Source organism: Balaenoptera borealis, assembly GCF_965194805.1.
Source record: "Balaenoptera borealis genome assembly, chromosome: 11".
NCBI lineage: Eukaryota > Metazoa > Chordata > Mammalia > Artiodactyla > Balaenopteridae > Balaenoptera > Balaenoptera borealis.
The window spans coordinates 86,851,280-86,870,841 of NC_138868.1; the positions used below are offsets into that span (position 1 = coordinate 86,851,280).

Here is a 19,562-nt window from a genome sequence, read left to right on the forward strand (position 1 = left end):
TGCCTAGAGAAGTTCCTTTAGCATTTGTTGTAAAGCTGGTTTGGTGGTGCTGAACTCTCTCAGCTTTTGCTTGTCTGTAAAGGTTTTAATTCCTCCATCAAATCTGAATGAGATCCTTGCTGGGTAGAGTAACCTTGGTTGTAGGTTTTTCTCCTTCATGACTTTAAGTATATCCTGCCACTCCCTTCTGGCTTGCAGAGTTTCTGCTGAAAGATCAGCTGTTAACCTTATGAGGATTCCCTTGTGTGTTATTTGTTGTTTTTCCCTTGCTGCTTTTAATATGTTTTCTTTATATTTAATTTTTGACAGTTTGATTAATATGTGTCTTGGCATGTTTCTCCTTGGATTTATCCTGTATGGGACTCTCTGTGCTTCCAGGACTTGATTAACTATTTCCTTTCCCATATTAGGGAAGTTTTCAACTATAATCTCTTCAAATATTCTTCTTCTGGAACCCCTATAATTCGAATGTTGGTACATTTAATGTTGTCCCAGAGGTCTCTGAGACTGTCCTCAGTTCTTTTCATTCTTTTTTCTTTATCCTGCTCTGTAGTAGTTATTTCCACCATTTTATCTTCCAGGTCACTTATCCGTTCTTCTGCCTCAGTTATTCTGCTATTGATCCCAACTATAGTATTTTTAATTTCATTTATTGTGTTTTTCATCGTTGCTTGGTTCCTCTTTAGTTCTTCTACGTCATTGTTAAATGTTTCTTGCATTTTGTCTATTCTATTTCCAAGATTTTGGATCATCCTTACTATCATTATTCTGAATTCTTTTTCAGGTAGGCTACCTATTTCCTCTTCATATGTTAGATCTGGTGTGTTTTGACCCTGCTCCTTCATCTGCTGTGTGTTTTTCTGCCATCTCATTTTGCTTATCTTACTGTGTTGGGGTCTCCTTTTCACTGGCTGCAGGTTCGTAGTTCCCGTTGTTTTTGGTATCTGTCCCCAGTGGCTAAGGTTGGTTCAGTGGGTTGTGTAGGCTTCCTGGTGGAGGGAACTAGTGCCTGTGTTCTGGTGGATGAGGCTGGATCTTGTCTTTCTGTTGGGCACGTCCATGTCTGGTGGTGTATTTTGGGGTGTCTGTGGCCTTACTATGATTTTAGGCAGCCTCTCTGCTAATGGATGGGGCTGTGTTCCTGTCTTGCTAGTTGTTTGGCATAGGGTGTCCAGCCCTGTAGCTTGCTGGTCATTGAGTGAAGCTGGGTCTTGATGTTGAGATGGAGATCTCTGAGAGATTTTCGCCGTTTGGTATTACGTGGAGCTGGGAGGTCTCTTGTGGACCAGTGTCCTGAAGTTGGCTCTCCCACCTCAGAGGCACAGCCCTGATGCCTGGCTGAAGCACCAAGAGCCTTTGGTCCACACGGCTCAGAATAAAAGGGAGAAAAAAATAGAAAGAAAGAAAGAAAGAGGATAAAAGAAAATAAAATAAAGCTATTATAATAAAAAATAAGAAAAAATTATTAAGAGTAAATGTATTCAGAAAAATTTTTTTTTAATTTTAAAAAATAGATTTATTAATTTTTTATAAGAAAAAATAAGTAAAAAATTATTAAGAAAAAAATTTATTAAGAAGAGAAAAAATTTAATTTTTTAAAATAAAAGATATGAAAAAACTTATTAAAATTTTTTTTTAATTTCTATAAAATAGAAAATAAGGAAAAAATTATTAAAACATTTATTAGGAAAAAAATTTTTTTAATTAAAAAAAAACAAAAAAAAAAACGGACGGACCTAACCCTAGGACTAATGGTGAAAGCAAAGCTATACAGACAAAATCTCACCCAGAAGCATACACATATACACTCACAAAAAAAGGAAAAGTGGAAAAATTAATATACCCTGCTCCCAAAGTCCACCTCTTGAATTTGGGATGATTCATTGTCTATTCAGGTATTCAACAGATGCAGGCACATCAAGTTGTTCGTGAAGCTTTAATCCGCTGCTTCTGAGGCTGCTGGGAGAGATTTCCCTTTCTCTTCTTTGTTCGTACAGCTCCCGGGGTTCAGCTTCGGATTTGGACCCGCCTCTGCATGTAGGTCGCCTGAGGGCGTCTGTTCCCAGCCCAGACAGAACGGGGTTAAAGGAGCAGCTGCTTCGGGGGCTCTGGCTCACTCAGGTGGGGGGAGGGAGGGGTACGGATATGGGGCGAGCCTGCGGCAGCAGAGGCCGGCGTGACGTTGCAGCAGTCTGAGGCGCGCCGTGCGTTCTCCCGGGGAAGTTGTCCCTGGATCATGGGACCCTGGCACTAGCGAGCTGCACCGGCCTCCGGGAGGGGCGGTGTGGAGAGTGACCTGTGCTCGCACACAGGCTTCTTGGTGGCGGCAGCAGCAGCCTTAGCGTCTCCTGCCCATCTCTGGGGTCCACGCTGATAACCGCGGCTTGCACCCGTCTCTGGGGTCCATGCTGTTAGCCGCGGCTCGCGCCCGCCTCTGGGGTCCACGCTGATAGCCACGGCTCGCACCCGTCTCTGGAGTTCGTTTAGGTGGCGCTCTGAATCCCCTCTCCTTGCGCGCCGCGAAACAAAGAGGCAAGAAAAAGTCTCTTGCCTCTTCGGCAGCTGCAGACTTTTTCCCGGACTCCCTCCCGGCTAGCACCGAAGCCCGAGCCTCAGCTCCCAGCCCCGCCCGCCCTGGCGGCTGAGCAGACAAGCCTCTCGGGCTGATGAGTGCTACTCAGCACCGATCCTCCGTGCAGGAATCTCTCTGCTTTGCCCTCCGCACCCCTGTGGCTGCGCTCTCCTCCGTGGCTCCGAAGCTTCCCCCCTCTGCCACCCGCAGTCTCTGCCCACGAAGGGGCTTCCTAGTGTGTGGAAACCTTTCCTCCTTCACAGCTCCCTCCCATTGGTGCAGGTCCCGTCCCTATTCTTTTGTCTCTGTTATTTCTTTTTTCTTTTGCCCTACCCAAGTACGTGGGGATTTTCTTGCCTTTTGGGAGGTCTGACGTCTTCTGCCAGCGTTCAGTGGGTGTTCTGTAGGAGCAGTTCCACGTGTAGATGTATTTCTACTGTATCTGTGGGAAGGAAGGTGATCTCCGCGTCTTACTCTTCTGCCATCTTGCCCCCTTCTCCACCTGTAGGTTTTTAAACATAGAGGAAATCCAGAACCCATTGAATGAGAATCTTCAGAGACAGGACTTGGGCATCTGGATTTTTGGGCTCCCATAATTTGCATATTTTATTTCATTTTATTTTTTGCCTATGTACAATATTTGTCACATCCTCTTGAATCTTTAAAAGTTTCTTTTTGTTTTAAATTTTAGAATATTCCATAATCTTCACCTACTTTTCATAAGGTGTTATCTGTTATGTTTATTCGATCTTGTGCTTCTCCTGGTTAAGACTTCTTTTTTTTCTTTATTTTTTTCGGGCCCCTGCCTCATGGCTTGCAGGATCTTAGTTCCCTGACCTGGGATTGGACCCCAGAGCCCCAGCAGTGAAAGCGCCAAGTTCTAACCACTGGACCACCAGGGAATTCCCAAGACTTCTGTTTTAAATGACTTTTTTTCCCACTCTAATTCATTCCTGGGATCAGTTTCATGTTTGAACGTTAAAGCAACCTTGCATTACTAGAATAAAGCTACTTTGATTGTGATATATGATTGTTTTACATACCATGGATACAGTTTGTGCTTCTGTTTACACATTTTGCATGCATGTTCAAGAGAGAAACTGGCCTGTGATTCTATTCTTGTAATATTCTTTTTACTTTTGATCTGAAGCTTATGTTGGCCTTATAAAGATTTTGAGCAATATATACTTTTCTGTTTCCTGGAAGATTTTTATGTAAGATTACCAATATTTCTTCCCTAAATATTTGGAAGAATTTACTTGGAAAGCCATTTATCCCTGGAAATCATTTTCTGTAAAGGTACTTAATTATACAAACAACTTTTGGAGTAGATACAGGTTTTTTAGATATTTTTTTCTTTCTTGGGTTGGTCTTGTTAGGTTGCATTTTTTAAGAATGTGTAATTTTGGATGAATTTTCAAATTTATAAATATAAAATTATCATAATTTTAACAGCTTTATTGGGATGTAATTTACGTACCATAATTTACATACCATAATTTCAATTACGTACCATAATTTTTAATGTATACAATTCAGTGGTTCTTAGGGTAACCACTAACAGACTTGTGTAACCATCACAACAATCCAATTTTAGATTTTTGTCCCCCCACAAAAAACCCATTACACATTAACAATGTTTTTTTTCATTCTCCTCAACCCTCTCAGCCTTAGGCAACCAGTAATCTACTTCCTGCCTCTACAGATTTGCTATTCTGGGCATTTCATATAAATGGGACCATACAATATGTGATCTTTTGTGAGTGGCTGCTTTTACTTTACAGAATGCTTTCATGGTTCATCCATGTTGTAACATGGATCAATATTTCATTCCTTTTTATAGCTGAATGCTATTCTATTGTACGGATATTCCACATTTTGTTTATTCATTTATCAGATTGACATTTGAATTATTTCCACCTTTTGTTTTTAGAAATATGCTTCTCTGAACATTCACGTACAAGCTTTTGTGCAGACATAAGTTTTTATTCCTCTTAGGTATATATTTAGTACTGGAACTGCTGGGTCATAGAGTAACTCGATGTTTAACACTTGCAGGAACTCTCAAGCTGTTTTGTAAAATGGCCACACCATTTTACATTCCCACCAGCAATGTATGTGGGTTTCAATCTCTTGTCTTATAGCTTAGCATGTCATCTATGCTGGAAAACGTTTCACATGTAGTTGAGCAGGATGAGTATTTTACCGTTCAGTTGAGTGTTCTCTAGACATTTATTAGGTCTTGTTAATTCATAGTCTTGTCCAAGTCTTCTGTATCGTTGTTGATCTTCTGCCTAATTGTTCTATCCATTATTGACTGTGGAGTACTGAAGCCTCTACCTAATGTTGTGCAATTATCTACTTCTTCCTTCAATTCTTCATGGATTTTGGTATTTTCTTCTTCATGTATTTTGGTTTTATCTTATTCAGGGCAAATATGTTAAAAATTTTTGTATCTTCCCTTTTTTTATCATAAAATGTCCCTTTTCATATCTAGTAACTTTTTTGTTTGTTTTAAAGTCTATATTTTCTGGTATTAATATAGCCACTTCAGCATGCTTATGGTTGCTATTTGCATGATGTATATTTTTTCATCCTTTTACTTTGTACACATTAGACTTTTGAATCCAAGGAGTGTCTCCTGTAGAAAACATGTTTTTAAACCCAGTTTGACAATATCTGCCTTTTGATTATACTGTTTAATTCATTTACATTTAGTTTTTATTATTGATATGGTAAGATTTATTTATTTCTGTCTATTTTACCTTTGGTTTTCTACATGTCTCATGTTTTTGTTTTTTTGTTATTGTTATTGTTCCTCCATTTTCCTTTTATATTAAGTGGATATTTTCTACTGTAACATTTAATTTCTTTAATGATTTTTAACATTTTTTGAGTAATGGCTGCTCTAGGGCTTATGTAATACATCTTCTCAGAATCTCTTCAGATGTATACTAGCTTCATTCCAGTGAGAAACAGAAACTGTACTTTTATAGAGCTATATTCCTTCCCCTCTTTTTTGTTTTTGTTACGTTTCTATATGTTACATACTTAACAATATATTATTATAATTATTACTTCTCACAAGCTTATCTTTTAAAGGAGCTTAGAGAAGAAAGTAGAGCAAATAAATATTTTTGAGTTTGTTGGGTTAATCTATTTACCATTTCTGGTTCTCTTCCTTTCTTCCTGTGGATTCAGCTTATGATCTACTGTCATTTTTATTCTAATACAGCTTTGTTCTCATCGCCTTCTTTGTGCCATATCATCAAATATATGGTATTTCTTTATGTTATATACAGAACAATCCAAATATAGTTATATTGCCTATGCACTTACTTTTTAAATTAGTTAAGAGAAGAAAGGAGAAGAAATTTGAAATTACATTATCTTTTATAATTCCCTACACAGCTGCTCTAGTCAGCATTCTTTGTTTTGATTTATGGCTTGAGTTACTGTCTGCTATCATTTGAAGAACTTCCACTAGTATTTCTTGTGAAGTCCGTCTGCTAACAATGAATTCACTCAGTTTCTGTTTCTGTTTCTGGGTTATGGTACAGTATTGATGATAAGTTGTGGAGTAGTAGGAAAAACTAAAATGCGATGTACTGTATGATGTATGTTTTACTGAAGTGGCTTGGTCAAATTATAATGATTTATGATAGAAATTACCTAAAGCAAGTATCACAATTCTCCAGGAATGTTCTGTAGAATGCTGATGTTAATGATGAATATGTGAATCCCAAATCTTTCATTTGTATTGACCTTTTCTCATTAATTCTTCTCCCAACAATGCCATAACTAGAGTTGAGTTCTAAAGTGTACCTTCCTCTTTTCCCATAGAAATGGTCCCACAATTTCAGAAAGTTCTCAAAGGTGAAAAAGTGCACATGACATTTATCACATTTGCAAATGCCAATGAAAATGCTAAGGTAACACTGTCCAAAATGCAATATTCTTCTGTGAGAGCACCCAACTTCAAACAAATACACATATTCTAAATACAAGTTAGATCTGTGACATGTTTTGGCCAATGAAGTGTAAGCAGACATGATGACCTTAAATGAGCAGCAGAGGCCTTAAATGGGCTTGTGCAGTTGGGCTTACCTCTTATGTTTCAGTGAACTTTGTGAGAAGACAAGGCCTGGGAGCTGCGGCCTCACAGCTGGGCTCCAGAGGAAGATGTGTGGGACAGACCTCAAACTGACACAAAACATGGAGCAAAACCAGCCATCTAGAGTTCTAAAAGAGAACCACTGCAGCTAGCCCATTGGTCCAAGAAAAATAAATTCTTGTCTATGTAACTGAGTTTTGGGGTGATTTGTTCCAAAGCATTATCACAGCAAGAGCTGACTAACACAGCATCCTCCAAATCATTGTTATGTAAATGGCTGCCACCATGCTTACATTAAGGCAATTGTGTACTCAAATTGTGAGAATTCTTGAACTCTTGGTGTCTCTCCAACACAATGTACATGGCTAAATTTCCACAAATAAGTTCACTAATATACCACAAAGATCTCCCTAAACTTTTATTAAATGTAATGCAAAGTTCTTTCTTTTCATTTTCTGTTTCTACATAGTTAAAATGCTTTTTATCAATGTAAAATGGCTCTTGCTGTTTGGCTTCTGTGGTTAGAGTCTTTTGAACTCTTTGGCTTTTCAGCTCCTAGGCTGTAAGATTTGAATCAGCAAATGCCCCAAGGAGAAAAGCTGCACCAAATGTCAAGCTTGCGTTTGTGTTTCCCTTCTCTCCAGAACTTGGCCCACATGTATTGGTGTCTCTCTAACATTCAGATGCCAGCGAACAGATGTTTTCTTACTTTATGCAGGTTTTCTAAAATTTCTTTAGACTTCACCTGATCTTATGTTATTATTGAACTATCATCTCAATTACCACTAGGAAGAAAATTTACAATTTTTAGAGAAAAGGGAATCCTGGTACACTGTTGGCAGGAACGTTAACTGGTGCAGCCACTGTGGAAAACAGTATGGAAGGTTCTCAAAAAACTAAAAATATAACTACCATATGACCTCGCAACTCCACTGCTGGGTATAAATCCGAAAAAACCAAAAACACGTGTTTTCAAAAACATGTATTGGAAGAGATACATGCACCCCAGTGTTCGCAGCATCATTATTTACAATTACCAAGATATGGAAACAACCTATGTGTCATCAAGAGATGAATGGATAAAGAAGATGTGGTACATATAACCAATGGCATACTACTCAGCCTTAAAAAAGAACAAAATTTTGCCATTTGCAGCAACATAGATGGACTCGGAGGGCATTTTGGTAAGTAAAATAAGTCAAACAAAAACAAATACTGTAGGATATCACCTATATATGGAATCTAAAAAATACAACAGACTACTGAATATAACGAAAAAGAAGGAGAGTCACACATATAGAGAACAAACTAATGGTTGCCAGCACAGAGGGGGAGGAGGGGGCAATACAGGGGTGGGGAAGTGAGAGATATAAACTACTGGGTGTACGATAGGCTCAAGGATGTATTGTACAACACAGGGAATATAGCCAATATTTTGTAATAAATGTAAATGTAAAGTAACCTTTAAAAAGTATATAAAATTTTTTAAAAAAAGAAATCATACTGAAAATTGGAAACAATTTAAATGTCCATCAACAGGAGAATGCACATATAAATTATTGTATTTCCCTACATGGGAATCCTACATAGTGAGGAAAGTACATGAACTAGACACATCTTTACGTGTCAGCATGGATGAACCAAGCAAAGATAACACTAAATAAAGCAAATAACAAGAGAAAACATAGTAGAATACTATATATGCTGTTTAAGAATACTTAAAAATGTAGCCTAAATAGAAAGACATCCATGGCAGTGACGGAGACCAAGTTCAGAGGAGTGGTTACCCAGGGTCAGCTGGGGAGTGGCTGTGTTTGGGAAAGTGGTTACAGCAGGTTCTTCAACAGGAATGGTAATTGTTCACTTCACACACTGGCTGGAGGACGGAGGAGTGTCTGCGATGTTATAATGTGAGCACGCTGCATGTGAAAGCCATTGCTGACCACATCTAGGGGATCTGATGCGCGGGAGCTGGTAGTGGGTGGAGGCATCCAGAATGTGGTGGTAGAAGAGGAACGTTGTACACGTAACGCCTAAAGCCTGACCAGAGGACGACCACTGTTCTAGAAACTGTACACAAATCCAACTTCTACAGCCAATGTTAAAAGACAAACTGAGGCATATTTAAAATTTTAACACTTTATGTGAGCAAAAATAGATTCAATTCAGGCACTACAAAGGGGAAGTGGTGAGGAGAACTCCAGCCACAGGAGCTGCATAGATTTTTATTTTAAAAGGGCAGAAGCAAAGTAAGGAAATGACTGACTTGCTATAGCTTTGAAGCCTAGTTGGTGGTTTGTGACTGGTTGTCCTCAGCGGTGTTCGTCACCCTGAGGTGTTGACAGGCTTAGATTTTGATTGGTTTACGTAGGCGGCCGCATCACTAGAGCCACCGCAGGCTAACGGCCTCCTTGCAGGGTTAATTTACTAACACCAATGGTCTGAGTCCTTCCTCTTACTCAGTCACTTCACTTCCTACGCCTCAGTTTCTCTTCTGTAAAGTGGATATTCAGTAGTAAATTATCTGTGGAGGTGTCAGTACAAAACAAAGTGATTATTAGTAACCACGATCATGTCCTGAATGCATGGAACACGTCACCATTTGCCAACCACCGTGTCAAGTCAGCAGAAACTACAGAAATTAAGAGCTCTCCACAGAAATTCACACACCCGTGCACCAGGTAACGGACCACAGGCAGACGTTCACTCAGCCTTTCATGGGTCCCTCACGGAGTGCACGCTCTCTCCTGGGCGGGGCGAGCACAGACACTTATCGGGAGTTTTACTACTTTTAAAATGCGTTGATACAACCATGTCTCACTTTTGTTTGGATCAGTCAGCAAACGCTTTCTGGAAACCCCAAATTCTCCACACCTCCTACCTTACGCGCCGCCCTGGTCTCGAAGCTCTCGCCCCTGCTCCTCAGGCCGGGTCCCCATGGGAGGCGGGGTTTCGTGCGGACGCACGGCGAGCGGGCTAACGTCTTCGAGCCCTGGCCCCACGGGGCCGCACGCAGGCTTAAACCGCAGCCCCGCGGCGCGGAGGCCGTTGAGGCCGGCGCCAACAGCCGGCGATGTGGGGGCACGGAGCGCAGCATGGAGGGGCCTGCCTAACTGGGGCCCGTGGCCCTGCGTCTTCTGCCTGCGACGCGGGTCCTGCGCATGCTTTGGGGCCGCAGCCGCCAGGCGGTGGGCGCCCTAGGGGCTGGGAGGCGAGCCGGGGCCCCCAGGCGGGTGTGGGCATTGTGTCCGCAGCCAGCGTCCCCAAGGCCACGCTCTGGCCATGACCACTTGGTGAAGCTGCGCTGCGACAGCGCGGCCGACTTCTTACCGCGCTGTGAGGACCTGTGTGCGCTGCAGGACTCGCTGCCTCTGCCCGCCGTGCCTGCTTCCCTGCGGGACGGCCTGCTGGACTTCAACGCCGACCGCCTCCGTGGGGTGGAATGCGCGCCGCTCCTGAGCACCCTCTGCCCCTGATCTGTATCCAGAGTTTCTTCCAGCCACGGCTTGGCGAGACAGGTTTGTACTTCCCGCTTCCAGGGGCCCTCGTGTGGGCGCTGAGAAGCGGGGTTTTAGATGGTGCAAGGTGGAGGGTGGGCACTAGAACCGGTGCCCAGTGTCCAGGTGTGCGTGCACTAGACGGTGCATGCGGCTTAGGACCCCTGCCAGCTCGGTGACCCCGGCCGAGTGCTTTAAGGTCTCAGTGTTCTCATCTGGAGCATGGGCTTAACAGGAGCCACTCTCTGTGGAGGTTACAAGGTCTCACTCTGTTAATGCTTGTAGATGCTACAGTGTAGAACACTTAGCACAGTTTGGAGCATCGTTAATTGTTGCACAGATGTTACCTGGTCTGTTGAATGACTTTGCCTGGTACAGACCAAAGCGATTAGGAAATTGATATATCCCAGCTTCATTTCCTTTCCATTAAAACAGGGGTCAGGACAAAAAATCTTTTTTTCAATAGTCGTATCATGTAGTGGAAAGAGCACCGGTGTGAAGGCAGCTTAGGGTTTGAATTCCAGGGCTTATGCTCTCTGTGGCCTGCGCAGGTTACTTTTGAACTGCAATCCCCACACTTGTAAAATGACATTAAAAACAACTCTTTCTGTGGGTTCTTACAATTAATTAAGCACGTTATGTATGTAAAGTATCCTGGCACTTGAATGAGTTGTCAGAACCAAGCGCTGCGGGAGACGATGCTTCTGCCCTAGGTAAGCTCCCCTTCTACTGGGTGGCAAGTAAACACAAGCACAGTAGTCAGTGCTCTGGAAGAAGTGAGTTCTGATGCTGCAGAGCACAGAATCTCTCTTTTCTTTAATTTAATTTTTATTTTATATTGGAGTATACTTGATTTACAATATTGTGTTAGTTTCAGGTGTACAGCAAAGTGATTCAGTTATACATATATCCATTCCTTTTCAGATTCTTTTCCCGTACAGTTTGTTACAGGATATGGAGTAGAGTTCCCTGTGCTATGCAGTAGGTCCTTGTTGATTATCTATTTTATATACAGTCATGTGTACATGTTAATCCCAAACTCCTGATTTATCCCTCCCCCCCACCTTTCCCCTTTGCAGAGCACAGAATCTTGGAAGGGAAAGTTCAGGGTAGGCTTCTTGGAGGAGGTGCCATCCTTTCTAAGGATATGTAGAAGCTCCTCGGGTGGCAGAAGGGAGCAGTGTGTGTTAAAGTTTGAGAAATATAAGAAAATATGGCAAAACTAATGTACAGGACTGGACCTCAGGGTTTGGGAAAGAAATGAGAGTTGATACTGGAAACCTAGTGGGGCCCAACAGACAGGGGCCTTGTTTGTCCTGTCAGAAGTTTGGATCTTTATCCTGAAGGCTGTGGGAAACACCAAAGAGCAATGAAATGGACTTCTGGTTTAGAAGCTCACTCAGACCTCCATGTGGAAGGCAGTTGATTGGGTGCAGGGTGAATTGTAATCTAAGGGTCCCACTTAAGTTATGAAAGGTGGGACTGGAATTTGGAGATCTGAGAGAGAATGGGTGAGGCCTGGTGACCAGTTAGAAAAGGGAGGGCAGCAAGCGTGGGTGACAGTTTACAGCTGCATCTTTTTGGGAGATACAGAGCACAGTAGGAAGGGCTTGGGGGTGGCGAGAGGATCTTACTTCATCTTCAGTGCTTTCGAGGGGCCTGGTAGACGGGTCTGGGCCCAAGGTTCAGATCTGGGCTTTTTGGGAGGACAGGTGTTTGAAGGCATGGGAGAGACTTAGGTTATCCACAAGAAGATCCAAAGAATCATAGGTCTGAGAGTATTTTAAGTGGGTATATTTGAGGATGTTTATAAGCTGAGAGAAAGTAGCCAGCAGAGGAAGGGTGTGAAGATTTAGGAGAGGAAATGATTGTTCATTTGTTTTCAAAAAGCTGAATACTTTTTTTTCACACACACACACTGTATTTTATTTTTACAAGAGATAAATAGACTGACACCAAGCATTGTACATGGATGACCACAACAAAAGCAACAATGATTGCAATTACCAAACATGAAACACACTCATACTATGTCATAATATTGACATTCAGTCCAGTAATCCTTCACTGTAACAGCTCCTTTACTTTGCAGTGAAAATTGATTTGTATATTCTTTGCCTCTGAGTCTTTGTGGGATTTTTTTTTTTTTTTTAAATTCAGAAAGTCACACAAATTATACTCATCCTCATCAGTTCACTCAGTCCCATGTAATTAATTTTTTTTTTTTCATCTTGGTCTTTTGTTAGCACTTTTATGAGTTCATCAGTTTTTCATTAGAGTTCTGAAAATGCTTATTCATTCAGTTCAGCAGTACAGTCAGTTACCAGAAACCTGTACCTGTCAGAGTCTTTTCCATGAATTTCTTGAAGATGAAACCCTTTTATAGGAACATATTTGCAAAATCATCAGAGTACACCCAGAACTGTCTGTAAATGACAAAAGACTTAAAAATGACCACGGTTAAAGATTTGATGAAAGTTCATAATAATGCAGTTGACAAGAAAATTAGTTATTTCTGAGATATACATTTTAAAGTAATAACTAGGATTATTACTTATAACATTATACCAGAACATATAAGATTTTTAGAAATTTCATGCAATGTCTGAAACATTTATATTAACATATTTCCATACATATTTCCATACAAATACAAATATAAGATTTTTAGAAATTTCATGTAATGTCTGAAACATTTATATTAACATATTTCCATACAAATACAAATATAAGATTTTTAGAAATTTCATGTAATGTCTGAAAAAAAAAAAGAAAAGAAAAGGCCACTAGGTAAGAATGCGTAAAGAATAGAAATTGCTATGAATTTTGAGATCATACTAGTTTATCCTGAACCTAATGAATTCTATTAAAATCGGAAATAATAAAAAAAAAAAAAAAAAAAAAAAGCTGAATACTTATCGTGTGCCTGGCCCTTTTCTGGGGATCTGGGGTTCACACCATCTGTTATCTCTCCTGCAAGGACAGTTCAACTCATCCCCTGGTGAAGAGAACTCAGATTATTCTTTGCATCCCATTCAGGTGTAAGAACTGTTCTGTACCTCTGAAGGGACTTTACTTAACCAGAGTAATAAGTTAGAAATCAAAAGAAATTAGAGCTGGAAGGAACCTGAAAAGCCACTGTACTTAATTTTGCCTAATATTTTGCATTGAATGTAAGAAAAATTTATTGTAGAGCCCATTCTCTTCAGAGTTCCTTCACTGAACTTTCTTAATGTCTTGCATCCAGTGGGTCTAGCTTGTAAATTTTGGCCTCTTCTTAAATTTGCTTCTTCATCCATATTACATTTTGCCCGGACTATGGCAGAAACTCCTGGGTGGTTTCGCGGCCCCTGGGCTCAGTTCCTCTAAGTTCATCTGCCTACTCGGGTTAAGTGATCTTCTAACATAAAAAGATATGCTTAAAATAATGCTGCTAATGGCTTGCCCACACAGAGTTAGTGCATACTAGCCGCCCAGCGTGTGCCCTGCCCAGAGGCGTGTAGTCTGAACTGTGCTCGGCCAAGCCTCGTGGGGCTCTTTGGCCCTGAGGAAGGGGAGCTTTTTGTGATCACTCCCTTTATCTAATCGGTCCTTCAGCAGCGGGGCGCCTTTTTCTAATCAGCGGAGGCACCCTTACTCAGCCAGTGGTAGCCCCAGGCCTCATCACCTGTGGGATACAAGCCAGGCTCTCTCCCAGGCTTGCTTCGGCCAGCATCTCTATTTTCCTTTCTGTCTCTTCTCACACTTGGACCCTGGGCCTTTAGTCATCCCCACCTGCAGTATTTATAGTGCCTAGCAGGAATCAGGCTTGAGTGTCTTTTCACAGATATTCCCTCTGCAGTTAATGTACCTCCTACTCCAACTCTGCATAGCCTCATCTTTCTAGATTCTACTTCAGGGTTATCATGAAGCCGTCACTTAGATATAACTTTTTGCCTCCATAGGAACCTCTGTGCATAAAGGTTATGTTTATTTATCTCATGTGATTGAAATTTTGAGTTTATACATCTTCCTCCTTAATGAAGGTTTTAAGGGCAGGAGTCGTTTCTAATCCTTAGCACAGAGCAGATGCTTTTTTTTTTTTATTTAGATGATTTTAATGATGATAAAATGTATGGTTTAAATCACTCATTTTACAATAATTTTGGTTTAGATTGTGACAGAAATAAAGTTTACAGAAGTCATGTTCCTGCGATAAGAAATAAAGATGTGACCTTCCAGTTGTGTAAAGCTCATGAATGCTGTGTAAGTGCGTCGGGTGCGCTAAGGAACCTGGAGCTAAATGGGCTAATTCTGTGAGAGAGAGACTTAACTATGTTAACAAAGGTAAGCCTTCATTGTGTCCTGCCAACATTTGATAGTTGCTTTTGGGGCAAACTAAACCAATAAAATTTTAAACTGTTCCTCCCCATTAAAGGGATTGAATAATTGGCTTCTTTGGTGCACCTGTGTCTTGCGAATTGTCCAGTTGGAGATGGAGGTTTAGCAAGTGAATTTCAGTCTTGTTTAAGTCTCTTCCCATCAGACTGGTCTCTTGATTTCCTACACACCATGTGTGTCTACCTTTTCCTGTCTACCTTTTCTTGGTGTTTTTCATGCCTGGATTGTCTCCTGTACCTGCTCAAACCTTGGTCCATTCTCATTTGTACCATGGAAGTTTGTCATGCTGCATACTGTCAGAATTAATCTCATTTAAGTTTGTGTTAAGCCGCAAACCACACATTTTGTATATTTTCTGTTTTTTGTGTTTCTTTATATTTTTATGGTTTCTCTTCAAGAAATATTATGGGAAGGGAAATAGCAAGACGTAAAGAGCAAAAAAGTCATCATTCTCTTTAAATTGTTAGAACATGTATCTGCAATCATAATTATAATGCACTGTGGTATGTTTTAAAATACGAAATATATGTAATGTCCCGTAGGAGCAGCAAATTCAGTTGTGTTGATGAGGGTGTGTCATGGAAGTAATCACAAAGCAGGTGACTCTTCATTGGGGTCCTGAAACATTAGTGTGCGTTCCCTATGTCCAGTAGTGGTCTGGAGGGGTAAGGAAGCCTGCCTTTCAATTTGAGGGAACAGAGGGTTTGAGGTCCTCTCTCTTCTATTGCTCTAATATACTGCATAGCAGCTAATAAAATACTGGGTTTATAGTTGACATTTAAATCGCTGATTGATCATCAAGATTGGGAAGTATCATTGGAAATGAAAATAGGAAGAGTCTTATGCTTTTTAGGTTTTTCTTTTTTTTCCTTTGTCTCAAAAGTATGTAGTACTTTACTGAGTGGTTGGGAATAAAGTTTGCAGTATTCAGTGCATTCAGCTTTAGTACCTAAATAGAATTAAACTGTTGCTGTAAACTGAAATAACACTTTGTTACTGACAAGTTTTCGAATGCATCAGTTCATCAATTACCTGTTTGGGAAGATTGTAGTTAATGATTTTAAGAATGTGGCTATAAACCTCCAATTGACTCAAGAAAATCAAATAAGTCAAGATTGACAAATGAATAGGCTCTTCATCTTATGGTGTGTGTGGTTTTTTTTTTTTCCTTTTAGTTATTTGTCAAGGTATAAAGAACTCTACCACTCTTAAGACAGTAAACTTCACGGGGTGTAATCTGACATGGCAGGGAGCAGATCACATGGCCAAGGTTTTAAAGGTGATTTTATGTTTAAACTTTCATGAAAACATATGTGATTGAAGCACATTAATACATTGACACAGATGGCCATTAATTTTTGTCTTTTGATACCTGTGAGTGCACCTTTCGTTTTGTTGAAAGAATATGACCAGTTTTCAGTTTGGGATTCTACCATTTAGTAAAGATAGTCCACTTAATTTTAGAAATAAGAGATTTAATATATAATACATAATAATACTTTTATGTACTTTTAGTTACTGAAAACATTTATTGTGATGCTGTGAAGAAACTATGCCATTATAATCTTCAAGATTTAAATGAATTAAGTGTCTATTAGCTGCTGTAGTTTATAAACTAATAAAAATTACTACATCAGCAACTTGTAAATACAGTCTTTAAACTAATGCCTTAACAACTTTACAGTGGTTATAATTACTGTATTTAGGCCTAAAGTTATTTAATAATTTGACATGAAGCCTTTTGAATAGTTTGATGGTGCAGATCAGGGATAGGTAAATTATGGCTGGTCGGCCAGATCCAGCCCGCCGCCTGATTTTGTAAAGAAAGTTTTTTTGGAACATAGTCGCACCCATTGTTTACATGATAGCTATGGCTACTTTCAACCTACACCAGTGGGGTTGAGTAGTTGCAACAGAAACTGTATAGCCCACAAAGCTGGAAATGTTTAAATTTAGATATTAAAAATTGAAGAATTCTTTAAGCCTATACAGGGCAAGTCCATTGACCCCTAGGGGAGAAAACAGTCAAGAACTTAGGTGCCGAAGCCAAATGGCCTAGGTTCAAATTCCCTTTCTCCCTTTTCATAACATTTGACCATGGGCAAATCACTTAACATCTATGCCTCATTATGAGGTTTAAATGAACTCATTTGTATAAATAGTGCCTGGCGCATACTAAGCACTGTGTAAGTGATTGCTGTTATTTCTGCTTGGAGCTTTTATAAGCAATTGTTAATAGAAAAATGACACTAATGATTTTCCTTTTAGAGTGTCAAAGGCGCTTTGAGTTTTTTATTTTTTCAAGAATGTAACAAGACTTTTTTTCATTTAAAGTCAGTGTTCCCTGTTACCAGAATTTATTTTATGAATATCAAGAATTGAATGTCTTTTAGACAAGACTTGTGGTTAAATGTCAAACCATTATTTTCCCAAGGCACATCCAACTGGCTGTGCATAGTCCAGGCCTCTAAAGTTTGTGTGCATACCCTAGGTAGCCTGTGAGATCCATTTTGTAAATATAGTTTTTAAAATAATGCCTTGTACTTCCCTGGCAGTCCAGCAGTTAACACTCTGAGCTCCCAATGCAGGGGGCCCGGGTTCGATCCCTGCTCAAGGAACTAGATCCCACATGCAATAAGTAAAAGATCCGGCAGGCCGCAGCTAAAGACCCGGCACAGCCAAACAAACAAACAAACAAACAAATTTTTTTTAAATAAATAAAATAAAATAATGCCTTAGGAGTTAGGAAAAGAACATATTAGAACCTATTTAGCTTTGTATCATTTAAAAAATATCTGTGTAGTTTATAATGTACATACATTATATGTATAGAATTTCGTGTATACAATTTGTTAAAAAATAAGATGCATATTAAAAAGTTTTCTTATGGGTTGCCCAGTCAGGTGTTTGGAGACCACTGGAGGACAGAATGATGACATTTAGAGCCTCAGCATTGATAGAATTTAGAACCAATTCCCTGACTTAGAAGATAAGGAAAATAATTCTTAGACTGTAATTGAGTGTCCAACTTTACTTAACTGTTCAAAAACAGGTCATCCAGTGGCTGGAATCTAATCACTGACCAACTAGAATCTGGGTCACTGGACTCGTAAAGCAGAATTGACTGTTTAATTTCTCAGGTTGATTCTCCTGGCATATATGCTTGATATGTGTGTGTGTAAATCTCTGACATAATAAGCCATACTCAGTAGGCACACCCTGTTTCCTTATTCAAGCATCTTAATTTCATCCCATTAAATCTTTGAAGTATCAGACTACCAGAAGGCATGAAGAAATCTGGGCTGAGAGTCTTCGTTCCAGGAGACCTGATCTTGACTGTATGCCTGGTTTGAGGCGCATCACTCTGAACTGCAACAAGCTCATTGGTGACCTGGGTGCTGGTGATTTTGCAGACTCTCTTAGCGAGGATTTATGGCTTGGAGGTAAATTCTAAAATTGAAAATATTGAATTTTTAATATGCTATATGCTTAGCTTTTGGCATGATACTGTTGTGATAGGATTTTTTTTAAAGCCTCATTTTGCTGATAGCTTTTATGTTGCTTTTAAACTTTCTCTAAGAGTTGCATATATTCTTTACAGAAAATACAGAGTAACAAGAGAGTAATTACCTATAAACTTAATACCCAGACATAATCACTGTTCATTTTGGTGTATATATTTTCAGTCTTTTTTTTTTTCTATAAATATATTTGTATACTTAGGGATTACTAAAATAGAATTGTAGTGTACTTGCTATTTCATATTCCTGCTTTTTTCACTTAATGATGTATCATGTAGTATTCCATCGTATTGATGTCCCATAGTTTAATCAATTCTTTGCAATTACCTTTAGACAGTTTGCTTTTCCCTGTCACAAACAATGTGAATATGTTGTATATACATCTCTGTGTCCATCGGGATTACTTCTGTAGAATAAGGTCCTAGAAGTGGAATGACTAAGTGTGACATATTTTTAAGACTTTTGATACACATTGCCAAATTACCACCCAGAAAGGATATGCCAATCTGTAGTCCACCCTAACAGTGGATGTGAAGCCTACCTCTCACAAACATTGGCTGGTAGCACTTTAAAAAAACTGTAAGACTACAAAAATGAGTACCTCTCCCTTTTTTATGCAAGTGGGATTACTCCAAATTTTATAACTTTTTTTGGTTAATTTAGTATGACCATCTTAGCAAGTCAGTAATTTGCATCTACTGCATCATATTTTTGTGACTGTTCAATGTTCCATTATATGAATATGCCACAGTACACATAGCTTATCCAATCTTGTATAAAATGTATGTCCAGTTTTTCAGTTACAAATAGTACTCCGATATATATCCTTACCTATATCTCTGACTATTTCTTTTGGTTAAATTCTTTGAAAGAGAGTTGTTGGATCAAAAGGGTATAAACATTTTAAAGACTTTTCTTACAGAATCTTGGCTTAATCTGATAGGAGAATAACCACATTTTGTTTTATTTTGTATTCATTTGATTTACTGGTGAGGTTTACTGGCTGTTTGTATTAATTTGGCTAGTTGGTTAATTATACCCTGGGTCCATTCTTCTGTAGTGAGAGTTTGTAAGGGTTGTACCATATCCTGTCAGATCCATATGTCTGACTTGCTATTTCTGTGTGTCATGGGGTGTTGAAAGACTCCAGTTATTTTAATGTGATGGTCCACACAACACTTAAAAAAAAGACTCATGACAGTTTCCTTTCATGTAATATTTTTTAATACCTGTGCTTTGGTGATGATCCCTTTGGTTTAAATGAGTAGGTTGTTCAGCCCCAGAACTCCTAGAATTCATGATCATTTGTTCTGGTTTTTGTCTGACCTTTTACTGTGAGAGTTCTTGACCATCATACTTTCATGATAGGTTTTTAGTATGTATTCTCTATTCACACATTGTTTGAATTTGTTATTATTTGTGTCCTAGAAAATGGTACTTTTCTAATGTTGTATGTCCCTTATGTTTTTAGAAGATAA

General features: G+C 39.5%; 1 protein-coding gene across 1 annotated transcript in view; it reads left to right on the plus strand.

The window, feature by feature from the left end:
• Positions 1-9,991: 9,991 nt before the first annotated feature.
• Positions 9,992-19,562, plus strand: part of LOC309606438 (uncharacterized protein) — a 39,876-nt gene continuing 30,305 nt past the window's right edge. The window contains exons 1-3 of the mRNA XM_082343543.1: positions 9,992-10,204; positions 15,739-15,842; positions 17,832-18,006. Of these exons, the coding sequence (XP_082199669.1) occupies positions 10,129-10,204; positions 15,739-15,842; positions 17,832-18,006 (355 nt within the window). The 5' untranslated portion in view covers positions 9,992-10,128. The remainder of the gene's footprint in view (positions 10,205-15,738; positions 15,843-17,831; positions 18,007-19,562) is intronic.